The sequence below is a fragment of the Melanotaenia boesemani genome, chromosome 15 (assembly GCF_017639745.1).
Source record: "Melanotaenia boesemani isolate fMelBoe1 chromosome 15, fMelBoe1.pri, whole genome shotgun sequence".
NCBI classification, from domain to species: Eukaryota; Metazoa; Chordata; class Actinopteri; order Atheriniformes; family Melanotaeniidae; genus Melanotaenia; species Melanotaenia boesemani.
The window spans coordinates 1,080,911-1,097,667 of record NC_055696.1 but is presented as its reverse complement, the minus strand read 5'-3'; the positions used below and the strand labels follow the sequence as shown (position 1 = coordinate 1,097,667).

At 39.1% G+C, this 16,757-nt stretch overlaps 1 protein-coding gene across 1 annotated transcript; it reads right to left on the bottom strand.

Moving 5' to 3' along the window:
* Positions 1 to 546: 546 nt before the first annotated feature.
* Positions 547 to 15,363, bottom strand: tmprss2 (transmembrane serine protease 2). Its single transcript, XM_042009246.1, has 14 exons — positions 15,198 to 15,363; positions 15,012 to 15,070; positions 14,713 to 14,902; positions 12,778 to 12,870; positions 7,949 to 8,065; positions 7,738 to 7,867; positions 7,131 to 7,247; positions 7,011 to 7,051; positions 6,713 to 6,881; positions 6,216 to 6,382; positions 5,913 to 6,008; positions 5,598 to 5,740; positions 2,071 to 2,223; positions 547 to 927 (listed from the first exon to the last, which is right to left on the bottom strand). The coding sequence occupies exons 2-14, from the start codon at positions 15,027 to 15,029 to the stop codon at positions 919 to 921; spliced, it is 1,443 nt and encodes a 480-aa protein (XP_041865180.1). The 5' UTR covers positions 15,030 to 15,070; positions 15,198 to 15,363; the 3' UTR covers positions 547 to 918.
* Positions 15,364 to 16,757: the final 1,394 nt, after the last annotated feature.

Genomic DNA, 16,757 nt, shown 5'->3' with positions numbered 1-16,757 from the left:
GCCTGAAGTGATTTATTTTGATGCCTTTATATTAAGATCACAAAATTTATCGTATGGGTTCACTTATTTCATTATCTCAAGAAATCAGCCTTTTAAAAAAAGGTCTGTTTTCTCAAGATCGCAATATAATTCAGATGAGCTTAAAAAGCAAATAATTTCATAGGTCATTGTCATAGCTGGGGGGAAGTTAAAGCAACAAGCTATGGCGAAAGACCTCTCTGTTTTAATGCAGTTTAAGAATAATTAGGCTGTTATTGCAAGAAAACTAAGGGGCTGGTTAACTTACCTCAAGATAAATATCAAATTAAATGTTATTCAAACACAGGCGCTCAGCTTCTTTACAAAAGCAGATAGCCGAATTCAAAACGTTAAAATAGTCAGATATTTAAATCAATTTAAATATCTCAAGTTGTTTTTAAAAGAAACTCTATAAAAAGGATGTTCCAACACCTTTATATATATTTTCATTGTTTCTTATGTTTATTTGAAAAGTCAGACATTTGTCAGACAGAAATGAGCCCTAAACAACAACAGCAAGAACAGATGTTAATGTGGTGTGAGTTTTATTCAGGTAGTGGAGACAAAAAAGTACAAAAACATATTTTTAAATATTTTTAAATGTGTGTAAGAAATTTCAAACTGACTATGAAGGCAGTCGTCTCACAGAAAGTGCTTGGAAGTGTGTTGCAGTGATTTTAATACACGTGGAAATACACCCGGGGAAAGTGTTTCTTTTTGTCACGCAGCTTCCAAAAGGAAAACTCCACTCATATTTTGTGTTAATATAATATATAATATTTGAGCAAATAAATAAAAAGATTTCCTGTAAATGCAAACTTTGTGTTGGAAAATCTTCTTGATGGATGAATTTTCTCAAAGTTTCATATCCAAAGTGCAAGTAAAACGTCAAGGACTCCATCACTTGCTCTGTGAAGATTTAAAGAACACAAATTATTTATAAACCCAGCTGAATGTTTCTTTGTTACATGTGCAAAACCTTCATGAACAGTTTTAACTAAACAGTTTTTATACTATTAAATGGTCTTTTTATACAAAAGAAGGGGCATCCCTCTGACGTCACCACAGGGCTACTCAGTGTGCTCCTATAAGGGCTGCAGTCCTGCAGGTTTTTGATGTTTCTCTGCTCCAACAAACCTGACTCAAATGAATGAGTCACTGTGCTGAACTTCATAGGCTGTTGGATCTGTTTAATTTGATTCAGGTGTGTTGGAGCAGGGAAACATTGAAAACCTGCAGGACTGCGGTCCTCGTGGGACCTAACTGAGCAGTCCTTATATAGAGGTATCTAGAAAAGAAAAGTTCGACCAACTGTGCACCTACTTTAAAGGAAGTATACAGCACTTTACTGTGCTTTAAAACATGTCTCTTACCAACAAGTCAAACACTCAGAAAAGCACCGGCTTTTAGGACCACCAAGGTCTCAAATAGCAGTTAATTGGCAGTGTTGAAATATTTGTGGATAAAACTGAGGTCCTTGTCAGTATAATAGTATAATAGAGAGAACTTGATATTTTATCATCTGCAGTGAAACCCACTGTGTCTCTGTGCGCCAGGGCTTGAGTCTGGACCAACATGGTAATCATTTGGTTCGCTCTTGTTTTATACATAAAATGTACTTGCTTGGTTACTTATTAAAATTGATCGTTAAGTATTTATCTCTGACTTTTTCTGTCCTTTCTTATCAGTATGTGCTTGTGTGAACGCGGCTTGCTTTATGCATAGTGTGAGCTCTTGTTTCCAGTTTGGATTAAGTTAATAGAATGTGTTAAGAGCTGCACTGTTGTTTTATCTAGTTTTTGATTCCTTCATTTTAAACATTTTAAAAGGGTGAGAAAGTAAGAAAATAATGGCAGATAACAGTAATAAATGTTAGATATAGCTAAGCTGCAATTAATTAGTATTAATATATTATCAAAGTGTAAAAGAATATGAAAGTTATTTGGTAAAAGAAACAATCATAAAACAGTTAAGATGTTAAAGAGACATAGTTCAGAGCTATTAACTCATTATCAAGTTAGATTTCCTTTATTTCAGTTTAGATGCTGTTACCTGCATTTCTTCATATATCCAGTCAATAAAGTAGGTAACATTGCCATACACCCCCGGTTTGTTCTTCAAAGCACATCCAATCCCCCAACTAGTGTCTCCTACCAGCCACCATACACCTCTTGTTTTGACCACCAGGGGCCCTCCACTGTCACCCTGCAGCACACAGGAGAAAGAAATATCTCAGGTTAGTTTGTGCATTCCTGGCTATATAAACTTAGCACAAAAAGAAAAGGAAATTTGTGTTTGGTGGATTATTTCTTTGTTGTAACAATGCTTCTAAAGCAGTAAATCTGACATATATGGAGAGCCTGTTTATTTCCTTTTTAAATGGTGCCAAATATGTAGGGAAAATAATAATAATAATAATAATAATAATAAAGTCATTATTTATACACTCCTCACTCATTCCTGGTGATGCTAAGTTACTTGTGTAGCCACAGCTGCCGTGGGGCAGACTGATGGAGACGTGGCAGCCGATCCGCGCCTACGGCCTCCCCGACCACCACCAAACATCCACATTCATACACCAGCGATGCTAGCATTTGTAGGAAAATGTATTTTTGAAATGAGCAGCAGCCGCAGAGTTTAGTACGTAGGTTGTGTCCATGAAAATCTTTCCGAATCGTCTCTGCCTATGTTAAATGGCTTATTGTACTAAAGACTCTTGTATTGGGTTTGATGATTGCTGCCTCTTCCTCATGTTGGTCACCAGCTTGGTTACACACTGCTGCAGATGGCATCCCACTCTTAAGCCTGCATTTGTTGTAGGTCAGCCACCAAGGTTGTGCCGGTCACTCTGGCATGAACAGCATGCCCTAGTTGATCCCACAAGTGTTCAAGTGGGTTGAGGTCAGAGCTGCAGGCAGGCATTTCCATCCTCTCCACTCCCAACTTCTGCAGGTAGTTCCTGATAAACCCTGCTCTGTGGGGGATGAGCACTGTCATCTTGAAAGATAAAGGCCTGTCAGACTGTGGATTGCTACTGGTTGCAGAATCTTGCTCCGTATATCTCTGCACTGAGATTGTCTCCAGTGATAAGAAGCCATGTTTATCCAGTGAGGGAAATGCCGCCCCATACCATCACACTACCTCTACCAAAAGCTGTTACTGTTTCTGTGCAGCGTTCTCCACGTCATCTCTACACTTTGAGCCTATGATTCAAAAAGCCAAAGCCACAATCTGAACTCATTGCTCAACGTAGCGTTCCTCCACATGCCCAGGTTCCAGCACAAACGGGCTGATGGTAACTGGCTGTCATGGCAGGGCTCCTGGCAGCCCTGTGAGTCCAGAAACTGGCTGTGCAGTCTGTTCCAGACTGTCTGGATAGAGGCCATATCATCCTGAAAACCTTGACTCTGTACAAGACTGCCTGTGCTGACAGTGTGAGGGAAATGTTTTCTTGTGGTGTTGTCTTTTGAACACCAGCTTGAAGTTGCCCTGCAGCACAGATAGGGATGTTATGCTCGAGCAGTCTGCTCGATCACGTGTCGAGCATGTGACACGGAAGTGTTGCGAGCATTGTCTCTGAGCATTGATTCAGCATGCCAAAAGTCACGTGATAGACCAAACGAGGCCTCGTTACGTCATCAGCGCGTATCGAGCAGCAAGCGGGATCTTTGAAGGGACCGGGCTTGTCAATCTCTCAGATTCCAAACGCTGAGGAGATCGCGGGTTTTTGACATTGCATTTTGAAAACAAATTTAGGAAAAGCATCACATCAGCATGAGCTTATATTGGATCACATTTAGCTTTTAGAGATTTGGGGAAACAAACGTCTGCGCGAGACGCAGTTGCCAGAGTAACTGCTGAAGGAGCTCGGAGTATGAGAGAAGGACGGAGCAGGCGGTGCCTTCACCATCATAGGTAAGCTTAATTCCCCTTTCTTTATATAGATGTTTTTTAAATAGCCTTACAAAGAGCAGACTTTAAAGTTAATCATAAACTTCAACCAGAAGCATCAGAGGAAACGTCTCAGTCTACAGCTGCAGAGGAAAAAGCACCACCTGCAGGACCTTACACACCAAGCTGGTTTCTGATCACCATCAGCAGAGAATTTAATGATTTTAAACTTGGTTAATTACAATTTTGTTCTTGTGTTTCTTTCAGGTGCAACCTCTCCAAAGCTGGGGAGGTAGTGTGCCAGAATAGGAGCAGATTGAAGCCTAACAGAAAATACGTTTTTAAATAAAAATTTATGACACATCACAAAGTTGCCAGTTTTTTTTTTCTCATCATACATTTCAAGATTCAAAGTGTCTTTGTCATTCGCACAGTAAGGAAACACGTTTCCCTGAACAATGAAAATCTTACTTTGCCGTCCAACCTGAATGCCATAAAACATTATAAAATAAAAATAAACAATTTGAAAAAAAAAAAACTAGATAGAAGATAAAAAAAACAGTAAATAATCTATGTACATAAATGTGCAGTGAGCTATAAACTGTTGTTTCACATTTAACAACGATCAGCTATGCAAACGAAAACAACTCATGAGGTAGACAAAACACGCATTTGCAATATCTATTATAAATAATAAGACACATAAAACAGTAAACAATTTTATTACAACTGTATAAAATAACTAACACAGTCACTATCCCCGTTGCACAAACACTTCTTCCCTCATGCCTTCTCACTGAGTAACTACTATCATTACAGATTGGTTTACTTAAGTTACACCACAATTCTGTTACCTAAACAAATGTTACCTAATACCCCTCCTTGTTATTTATGTGAACAACAGAAAATAAATATTCACTCGGATGGTAGATTACGTATCGTTTATTGAACACGTATTCAAAGTTGAGATAGGAATGACAGATGTGAGGTGTCAATGCCGTCCTTCTGATACATCAGACTCCTACAGCCAGCAGATGGAGCTCTTTGGTTTGGTCAAATGATTCAGAACACTAAGCCATTTTCAAGCATTTGGGTCAAAGTTGGCTCGATGATTCATGAGGCCTCGCTTTCACCATCCCTAAGCACAGATCAGTCAAATGTGGCCTGCTTGGAGCAGAAACCAACTGACCTCCACAGCAGGGTCAATGCTCACAGGTGCTGCTAATCGGGCACCAATCAGACACCTGATTGTCAGCATCTGGGATATCAGAAGCTCAAAACAAGAGTCACTAGCAGAATAAGCTGCTTGGAATTGGCAAACAAGATTTGAAGTTTTTCATGTGTGTAACCCACATTCTCAGCTTTGCTTCTGGTCCCACAAACGGATTTTCCCTACAACTGTGGTACCATTTAAAGGGTAATAAACAGGCTTTCCAGCAGTATAACATTTATTCCCAAGAAGCTTTTCACAACAAAGAAATAATCCACAAAACACAAATATCCTTACTTTTTCTGCTCAGTTTGATGGTGTAACTATTTTAATCACAGCATCTCCAAAAGAAACCCCACAAATTTTAGATTTGAAATTATTTACAAATCAGTTTCTTCCCAAATTTCTCACTGTATTCCAAGTTTTTGTAAACGGATTTGTTTGCTGAGGTGGCAAAGAGAGTGAAACCCAGACTAACCTGGCAAGTGTCGATCCCTCCTTGCAGACTGCCTGCACATAACATGGTCTCAGTGACTTTCCCATTCAGCACATGACCTGCATTACAGGTGTCTCGGCTGTAAATGGTCACCTGGGCTTGATTTAATATGTCAGGTGTTGGCCCTGAAATAAGGTGATTGCACAGCTAGCATCAAGTCAGTCCAGCATGAAAGCCCCATCCCTTACTTGTATTTGAAGATGACCCCTAAAACATTTCAACAAACAATCCATGGGGAGAAAAATAAGTAAAAGTTTGAAATTATAGACAGTATATGTTAAGATGGAAAAAGCTCACCAGATGAGCGCAAGGTTCCCCATCCTGTAATCCAGGCTTGACTTCCAGCAGAAATATAGATTCCAGCACTGGGGAGACACACGGGCCTCACAGTTTCTGTATATAAAACATGTACACACACATACACACACTTGTTTGTATCTGTACAACTTTTCTTTTCCTCACTTTTCTGCGCAATGTGTTTGCATGAAAAAAATATATAAATAAATTTTTCCCCATGTTTCAAAAACAAAAAAATTTGAATTTCAAGTGTTGCCACATAATTTAATATGTAAAAGACTAATTTAAAAAACATGCATTTACCTGTAAAAGTCAGAGGTGTCCGGAGTTTCACCAGAGCGACGTCATTGTCATTAGTTTGTGGGTCATAGTCTTCATGACGGATGATCTTGTCAACCTCTCTCCTGGAAGTCATTCGTGACAATCTCACGTCACCATAAAATACCCTCCACACTCCAGGACTCTGATACCTGCCATGGAAAACGTTAACTGGTGAAACTGAAACCTTTGAATTACACAGCGCATGTAGGTGCTGACTGGAAAACGCAGGTTGGGCTTTTATCAGTGACACAGTAACCAGTATACAGATCACAGCTGCAGTAAAGCACAAACTACTGATAACTGTTCAGAGAGCCATTCTGGTATCATTATGCTGTAAATGCGGCACATGCAACTACTACATTCCCCTGAGCCATCATTAGGTTCGATCTAAAGAGCTGGACTGACTGAAACAAGATGAACACAAAGCAAACAGCATCTTCATATTGATCAGGTGATGTAAAGTGAGAACAGAGGCTGACCTTTCGAAGCAATGTGCTGCAGACAGGACCCAGTATGGATTGATGATGGAGCCTCCACACACATGCCTGAAGTTAATCTGGAGACTGACCTGCCATGGCCAGGCTCCGTTCACAGCCTCTGTACCACCCACAATACGACTGCTCGGACCTGCAGAACTCCTGCCACATCCTGAGGGCGAGTCATGTTAAAGCCATGTTTTCTTATAAATTTGCACTATTTATAGTGCTAGCTTTAGCAAATCAGTTTGCACCAATCATGGAATCAATCTTATATTGTAGTTTTATCCAAGCAGCTCACCAATGCACTGAAGTCCAACTGCTCTGGTTGAGCAGTACAAGCTGGAAAGAAAAGGAAGGAATAAGAAACACTTATCTCTGTACTATGCAACGGTCATCAAGTCGTAGGGGAAGTGTTTACCTGTGAGTAAGCTGTGACTGCAGCAGTGATGCTGGGTAACTCCCAGCCTTCAGCTTCATGTATCCATTCAAGGCCACAGGACTAGGACTGGCTTGGGTTGAGCTGACATAATCCTGTCTGTGGGACACGTACAAGGACAAACATGATCAGTAATGGGAGACCATAATGTACGAAGCTGGAGCTGGAACAATCTCAAAGAATACATTTCTTCTTTTTTACAAGCTTGCTACAGGAGGGCGTTTCCTTTTCTTTTAGAATTGACCATGTAGAGTGAGATTTTCAAAGGTTAACAAAAACGTATTATTCTTGCTTAAATGTGGAAAACATATTTAATCTTTTGGTTGTTTGGCCATGTTTAACTTTATTATGTATTTGCATTCACAGAAACTTTAAATGAGTTACCCAAACTTGTTGTTCCATCTAAAACTGCACAATATTGCAGCACTGATGGACTTTTATCTGTTTTTAACTGAAAAAAGGGAGAAAAACTGCAAATACTTTTAATTACTGCATGCAGAAAATACACAAAAATGTTTTGGTCATGTTGTTTGTGGTAACTTTTTTGAAGCAAATGTGGAACAGCACTGGTGTAGGAGATGATCAGCACCTATTGTAGCCTAGCTGCTCACACACAGTTTTCCCATAGTTGTCATTCCAACTGTCAGCACACACAGGCATCCACGCCTGGTGGTTCGCTGAGTAACTCTCCAGCATGAAGCTCCTTCCATGGAGGCGAACTGTGCAGCACAGAGAAAAAAATTCAGAAAAGACAAACATGCAAACATATTATATTATAATGACTGTCAGGAACATCTTACAGCACTGAGATTCATCCTCTCCACGCGAGCAGTCCCGGACCCCATCACACCATCGAGACAGGCTCAGACATTTCCCTCCAGATCCACATGACCTCCCCAGTAAACATCTGTAGAATACTGCAAAAGCACACATATAATAATAAATAACTATATATGTAAAGGAACAATATTTTAAAATATATATTTGTTCCTCATTAGGTCTCAAAATAAGCTAAAAACAACCTCAGATGAACAACAAAACACAACCTATTACAGTGTCATTAATAACTTAAATAAAATTGACCCAAACTGCAGAAGCAGTGTGAACAACTAAGTAACTTTGCTGAAGATAACTGGCAGTCAGTGGCTATTAATCAGATGAATGTGATTAATTTAACATCTGCCAGTATTAATACCTGTATAAATTCATAGGTTTTGGTAGTTTGCTGGTCTGGGACACTCAGTTGTGTGTAAACACAATGCCAAGGAGGAAAGACATCAACAGTAACCTTAGAAAAGCAAATGTTTTATTTTTTACATTTCTGACTCTCCAGGCCCCAGTTAGCATGTTGTTCTGTCAGAAAAAGGGTGAACAAGAACGGCCTTTCTTTGGAATGGTTGAAAGAAAGTGTTTTCTTTCTCAAAAGAAGGCAAGGCAAGGCAAGGCAGTTTATTTGTATAGCACATTTCATGTACAGGACAATTCAAAGTGCTTTACATAAAACAAAGACATTACAGATATTTAGAATAGTAAAAGGCATCAACACATAATCACAATAAAATAATAAATTACATTAAAATGATTAAAAGCAAGATAAGTTAAAAAAAAAAAAAAAAAAAAAAAAAAAAAGTTACCGTGCAGATTTCATGCATAGGCGCATGAGAAAAGAAAAGTTTTTAACCTGGATTTAAAAATGTCTACATTTGGGGAAAGTTTAATCTCCACTGGCAGTTTGTTCCATTTGTTTGCAGCATAACAGCTAAATGCTGCTTCTCCATGTTTAGTCTGGACTCTGGCCTGGACTAGTTGACCAGAGTCTTTGGATCTAAGAGCTCTGCTAGGTTTATATTCTCTGAACATATCACAGATGTATTCTGGGCCTAAACCATTCTGGGATTTGTAAATGATCAGAAGGGTTTTAAAATCTATTCTGTGACTGACTGGAAGCCAGTGTAAAGATTTCAAAACTGGTGTAATGTGTTCAGATCTCTTAGTCCTGGTTAAAACTCTAGCAGCAGCGTTCTGGATGAGCTGCAGATGTTTAATGCTCTTTTTAGGAAGTCCTGTTAAAAGACCATTACAGTAATCCAGTCTACTGGAGATGAACGCATGGATGAGTTTCTCTTGGTCTTTCTGGGAGACTAAACTTTTAATTCTGTTGATGTTTCTGAGCTGGTAAAAAGCTGTCTTAGTGACAGCTTTGATATGGCTGCTGAAAGTCAGATCTGAGTCTATCAACACTCCCAGGTTACGAACTTGGTTGGTAATTTTAAGAGCCCGAGTCTCCAGGTGTTTACCAATGCTGACTCTCTTCTCTTTGCTACCAAACAGAATAATCTCAGTTTTGTCTTCATTTAATTGTAGGAAATTCTCCCTCATCCAGGTGTTTATTTGCTCCAGACACTGACACAATAAGTCTATTGGACTGCAGTCGTCTGGTGACAGAGACACATAAAGTTGTGTATCATCTGCATAACTTTGATAACTAATGCTATAGTTTTGTAATATTTTACCCAAAGGGAGCATATACAAGTTGAACAGAAGAGGTCCAAGGACTGACCCCTGGGGGACTCCACAAGTCATGGCCACTCGCTCGGATTCATAGCTGCCGATCGTAACAAAATAACTCCGGCCTTCTAAATAGGACCTGAACCAGTTAAGAACCGCTCCAGAAAGTCCAACCCAGTTTTCCAGCCTGTGCAACAGGATTCTGTGATCTACAGTATCAAACGCAGCACTGAGATCCAACAGAACCAGGACTGATACTTGACCAGAATCGGTATTCAACCTAATGTCATTTAACACTTTGACCAGAGCTGTTTCAGTGCTGTGATGAGGTCGGAAGCCGGACTGAAATTTATCAAGATTTCCACTTTCATTTAAAAAGTCATGAAGCTGGTGAAATACAACTTTTTCAATAATCTTGGAAATAAAAGAGAGGTTAGAGACAGGTCTATAGTTGTTCATTACAGAGGCGTCTAGAGTCCTTTTCTTTAGGAGTGGCTTAATAGCAGCTATCTTTAGTGACTTGGGAAAAATGCCTGATGCCAGCGAGCTGTTAACTATCAGTAGGAGATCACTTTCTACTGAGGTAAAAACTGTTTTTAAAAAGTCGGATGGTATCATGTCCAGAGTGCATGTTGTTGATTTCAAATGCCAAACTGTTTCTTGTAGGACTTTTAAATTCACCATTTTAAATTGTGACATGACATCAGAATTATTTCCGGGTTTTAGACACAGACTAATTTTCTTGTTTGACTGTGTGGAATTAATATTTTGCCTAATTGTTTTAATTTTTTGGCTAAAAAAGTTTGCAAATTGGTTGCATTTCTCAGTGGAAAGGAGCTCTGGGCTTATCTGTTTAGGAGGATTTGTGAGTTTTTCAATCATAGCAAACAGAGTGCGAGAATTGTTGACATTCCTGTTAATCATTTCAGATAAATGCAGCTCTCTGGCCTTGCACAACTCATTGTTATAGTTACGCAGGCTTTGTTTGTACAGCTCATAGTAAATTTGAAGTTTATTTTTCCGCCATTTCCGCTCAGTTTTTCTGCATTCTCTTTTTAGGCTGGTAACCACAGTGGTGTTTCTCCATGGTGTTTTCTGTTTGCTCAAGTTGCTCTTGATTCTTATCGGTGCAACAGCATCCATTACATTCAAGATTTTCAGATTGAAATTATCCAGGAGTCTATCAACTGACTCTGCACTGGTTGTTGGTAACATAGCTATGGCCTCCACAAACTTAGCACTTGTTCTTTCATTAATGTTCCTCTTCCTAACCGAGGAGCAGGTTGGTTGAACATTCTGAGTGATCAGTAAATCAAACAAAATACAAAAATGGTCAGACAAGGCCAAGTCAGTGACCGCAACAGAAGAAATATCAACACCCTTTGAAATAACCAGGTCCAGAATGTGACCTCGAATGTGGGTCGGTTGTTTTATATGTTGCCACAAACCAAACATGTCCAATATGGAACAAAATTCCTTGACATTACCATCCGTCATGTTATCTATGTGAATGTTAAAATCCCCAGTTAAGATGAAATGGTTACAATCAGTAGAGATAACCGACAATAATTCAGAAAATTCATCAATAAAATTTACACAGTGTCCTGGACGTCTGTAGATGATTAGAAATAGGATTTTAGGAATGCCCCTTAAAATAAAACTAAGATATTCAAAAGAAGTAAAATCACCAAATGACATTTCTTTACACTGGAATGAATCTTTAAATAAGGCAGCTTCTCCTCCCCCTTTCCTCCCGTTTCGACATTTATTCATGAAACTAAAATGAGGGGGTGCTGTTTCATTAAGAACTGTAGCACTTGTGTCTTCTGTTAACCATGTTTCTGTCAGAAAAAGAAAATCTAAACTGTGAGAAATGATGAAGTCATTAACTAACAGTGACTTGTTGGACAGAGATCTAACATTTAGTACAGCTAGCTTTATGAAGTTTACACTGGTCTCTGTTGTATTCTGAGTTATACAAGGTACAGTTAACAGATTAGATCGATTCACCCCACAAGCTGACCGTGTTCGATTCCTTATTTTACTAACTAACACAGGAATCCTACTGGGTCCAGGCTTGATCTCAGAACAGCTGTCAGTAGTAGCAAAACTACAGCAAGGACCCTGAATGCATCATGGCATGTTATCTTTGTTGTGAATTCTGCTGCTCTGGGAACCTCCTCCCATGCCCTGCTCGGTCAGGACAGATGATCTAATAGGAGGGGGAGGGGGGGGAGCCCTGTATTTCTTGGTAGATGGTGGTCGCTGGGGTTCAGACCTGGATAGAGACATCCTTTTAAGACCTTGGGTGATGTGGAGAAGAGGGTCTGGTGAGGGGGGAGAGCTGGCAGTTGATCGCTTCTCTGCTGTGTCCTTCGCTCTTATCTGTACACTCATGTTTGGGTTTGCCGTCCCAACAGCATGACGCAAAAGAACAGCTTTGGTTTGCAAAGTAGTCTGTTTGGCCACAATGCTCAGCAGCATGTTTGTAGAAAACCAAACCCAGTGTATCAGCAGCACAAACACCTCACACCAACTGGCAGGCACAGTGGTGGAGGGCTGATGATTTGGGCTTGCTTTGCAGCCAAAGGGTGTGGACACCTTCCAGTTACTGAGGGGACCATCTGTGTGACAGCTGAATCCAAATCTACAGGATGGCTGAAAAGAAAAGAATTAAGGTGCTGCAGTGATCCCGGGTTCAGACCTCAACCTGACTGAACTGCCGTGGCGGAGCTTTAACAGAGCTGTACATGAACGAATGCTGTAAACCTCAATGAACTGAAGAAACACTGAGAAGAGGAGTGGACCAGAATTTCTCCACAATGATTATAGTGGCTGATGAAATCATACAGAAAAGAACATTCAAAGTTATTTCTACTGATGGTGGCTCTACAGCTACAAAGCCATGGTGTATTTAGCTTGTCACACACTGCTTCTGCATTTTAGCTTCATTTTTTGTTAAATAAATAATGAAATGTAATATGTTGTGTTGTCTTTCTAAAGTTTAATTTACTTAAAAACCTGCAATGGACAACGTTCTTTTTCATTCTGATACACAAACCCTGAGAATGCTTTCTTCTCACGATTCTACCAGTTTCAAAGGTCTTCAACTAAAACTTACAGAAGTACCAGAGTAAGAGCGCACCCACTGCCAGGACGACAGCCACACACAAACATGCACTGAGGATGTATTTCCAATGACATTTCCTTGTTCCTGATGGACCAGAAAAATAAGCCAAGTTAAATGAAATGTAAATGACAGCAACGTAACGGCAGTTTTGACCAAAACCTTCACATCATCAGATGAAACAACAACTAGCTGCTGCTTCCAAATTCTTATCACATGACTACACCTGACGGAGGTTTGAGCACAGTTTATCATCTTAACACAGTTAAGCTCATAAAGGAGGTGAGAATGAGGGTTCGATAAGAGCAGCCACATAACAAATAAGATAAAGGAGAACTATGTGCAGAACAGTTTCCTTTTGTTAAACAGAGGCCATTCTGAGGATGAAGAGGCCCTATCTTTTTTCAAAAATGAACCAATAGGTGTAGCTGCCCCCTCTACCATATTTTTATCCAGCCCAAAGAAATATGTTAGGTCACCACTCCCTGGAAAACATTGAAAAAAATGGGGGGTTTCTTTGTTTGTGCTGGCATATAAATAAATTGGTGAGCTTTTTTTCTGACTGCTTTTGATTCTGTGGACCATAAAATGATCAATCATATGGAGCACTGGGTGGGCATCAGAGGGATAGCTCTACAACAGTTCATGTCTTACCGGGTTGATCGAACCTTCTACTTAAGTCTTGGTGATGTTGTGTGATCCTCTGTCCCTGTCTTATATGGTTCAATACTAGGCCCTCTTCCTTTTTTCCCTCAATATACAACTGCTTGGTTTCATACTAAGGAAACAGGGTATTTTATTACACTGTTATGCAGATGATAGTCAAATTTATATGCCTCTTAAAAAGAATGACCACTGCTTGAGTTTCTCTGTGCTATTAAGGCCTGGAAAGCTCTTAATGTGAAGAAAAGACACTTGTAGATCCGGGTTCCTTGGCTCAGTACAATAATCCAGTCATTTAAAACTTCAATGTTAAAAAAAGAGACCTCGATTTTAAGCTTGGCAGTCATGTCAGGTTAAAAATCATGGTTTTTATTATTAAAGGCAGCTATCTAAAGTACAGTCAATCATTCCAAGCCAGCATTTAGAGACATTAGTCCAGCTGGAACACTGTAATGCATTGTATTTGTGGAGTTAGTGGGTCCTCCATCAGTCATCTCCATATGGTAGCAGCTGCTGCTGTGTGTCTTTTAACTAGCACACATACACATGAGGACAATTGTTTCATTAGTCTCTTTTTTTTTTAGAATTTTAGAATCCATTTAAAATAATTTTATTTGTTCTTAAATCTCTACATGGTGTTGTGCCCCCTTCCTCCCTGAGCTGCTTCACCCATATAAACCTGGCCGTTGTGTAGGATGAGTTGATGCTCTTGAGTGTGGCAAAAATAAAGAAGAAGCTCAGAGGATCCTTCTCTCTCTGTTGTTGCTCCTGAATTGCCTCTAAAATCAGACAGGCCTCCTCATTTAAATCTCTTCTTACAACCCATTAGTTCTCTTTGGCCTTTGATACTTTCATCACTTTTATTCAGTATCCATTTATTCTTCTGCACAACACTTTTAGTTCATTGTGGTTGTTTTTAAAATTCTTTATAAGTAAAGTTGGATTGGACTAGACTGAGTAAGAGAAGAGTCATAAACTTGGCAGACAGTATTATCTTTACGGTGTTTTTAACATTAGTCATTTTCAAAATGAAACATTTACATCCTGGATCAGGTGAACCTAAATCAAGCTCACCGAGACTTGGGTGTGTCTTCTTGTTCGTAAACCCTCTAAAGGGTTAAGTAAAACTGCTTTTTGAAAGTCAAAGTACAAAAGTTAATGATTTTATTAAACAATAGTTTTTTCTGATTCAACTGAAATTCGCCGTTTCCTGCTTAAACAAAACCATCTTGATAAAGATGCATGCTGAATGAAATACTGCCTTACCTTTCTTTTGTTGTGGAAAATGTGGGGATCCAGGTGTTTGTGTGTAGTGGGTGCTGATAACTTGGGAAGCGCCAACAATGTGGTTGGGGGTCATCTGTGGGATGACAGGGTATAGATGCTGAGGGTTGTGTGGAGGAGGTCTTTCCTCCTCATGCTGAAACCCTCTGTTGTCATAGACAGGGTGGATTGTCTAAAGAAAAGAGGCAAAGGGAGAGAGTCAGACAAAAAATGACACTTTAGATGCTTTGAACAAAAATAGTAAAACTAAAAAATAGTTATACTTAAATATATGAACTTACCTGATTATTATTATTCATGTTGAAACTGATCTTAGTTTTTTAGAGTGACTTTATTAAACCTGGAAGATTTTGCATCGTATTGTCAACAACAAAACTGTAACTGTGAGAAGTTGTATGTCTGACGCATAGCATAAAATCAGAAGTACTCCATGAGTGTAGCACCTGTTCAAACCTGTTTATACTCACCTGAGTGTAGGCTGGCTGACTTAAGTTTGTCACTATATTCTTCCTAATCAAAAAATCCTAAAAATTCCTTTAGAGTTCCATCTAAGTGTCCACTTCTTTGTTCACTCTCTGTCACATTTCAACAGCTAAGACCACACCTTTTTTTCCTGTGTACACAGAGTGACCCAATGTGCAGCCCTGGAGTTGAAGGACTGGAAAAAAAGTGGAATGAGCAAACACAGGAAGGGATTTATGATGAAAAACATTAACACCATTTATTCTATTTATTAACAGGTTTCCGTATGTGGTGTAGAAGGAGAAAATAATTAGAACTGGACCATGATTTATGAACAGAAAATATATTTAAGAAATGAAATGCAGCAGCTTTCTATACTGACACTTTCATCCCCCTCTCTGTATTTTCTAGTATCAGTCAAACACATGGACTTATTCAAAATGAATGGATGTGTCCAAACTTTTTACAGGAACTGCATGAAGGTGTGTGCCTGTGACCTCTCACATTTCTCTGTTGTTTTCCATATAACCAAAGATTAGGTAAATCCCCAGTATATGAACTGTAAGACAAAACCACTTAAAAATGAATGCATGGGAAAAAGGATGATGGATATTTTGTTTATATCAGGCATTACTGACCATTCCAGTGTTTAATCAGTAACCAAATGAGAGGCTAGAAAACTGTTGGACTAAAGGACTTTCAGACTTTGTTCAAATGCAACTCGGGTTTTTGAAAGAGCAACAAACAGGAAAAGGAAGTAATGAAAAGCAGCAGTCTAAGAGAATAAAGTGCCCAGTGTCCCACCATCAGGTTCGCCTTTGTACTGAAAGAGAACTACAGCTGAACTTCATTTGCATGGAGGGGTTGGGGGGTATGTGGCTGGAAGGATGATTATGGTTTGTACACAATGTACAACTTAGTTTAGCACCTTTGCACATGTTAAATAAGTTTAAAGTGATAATTAGAAATGGTCTAATTTCTATTGATAAAAACATGGTATTGATTTACAAAATGCTAAGTATCACGTTGTGCTGCTACAAATACACAAACAAAAATTTTAGGGATATTTGGCTTTTTGTATTATGTTTGAATGTCTCTAAACAGCTCTATAATCTCTACAAGTGAACCCAATTTGACCTGCTTTAAACTTCTGAATGCAATAACTTCTTAAACAGTTCGTTTAGGCGAGCTGGACATGCTGTTTTCTAACAAGGTGATCAACCACGGACGTTGGCATTTTTATGTTGAGGTATACCCACCAATGTTGTTAGCTTCTGTTTCATTAAAATATTTGAAATGAAGAAATTACCATTGCATCCATGTAGTATCAGCTTTTTACATCTTCTGCAAATGAGAGCTGAACATCCTGAACTTTTACATTAAGGGTGGCACCTTAAACAAGAAGTCCCAGATCTAATCTGTTAAATGGTGGTAAAACCTAAGCTTAAGTCCACAGAGAACAGTGTGTAGAGGTGTACTTCTAGAAAACTGAAGCATTTCATCACAACCGATGGGCAGTACTTGCTCAGACCACTAACAGTGGACTTTTTTGGAATCATAATAGA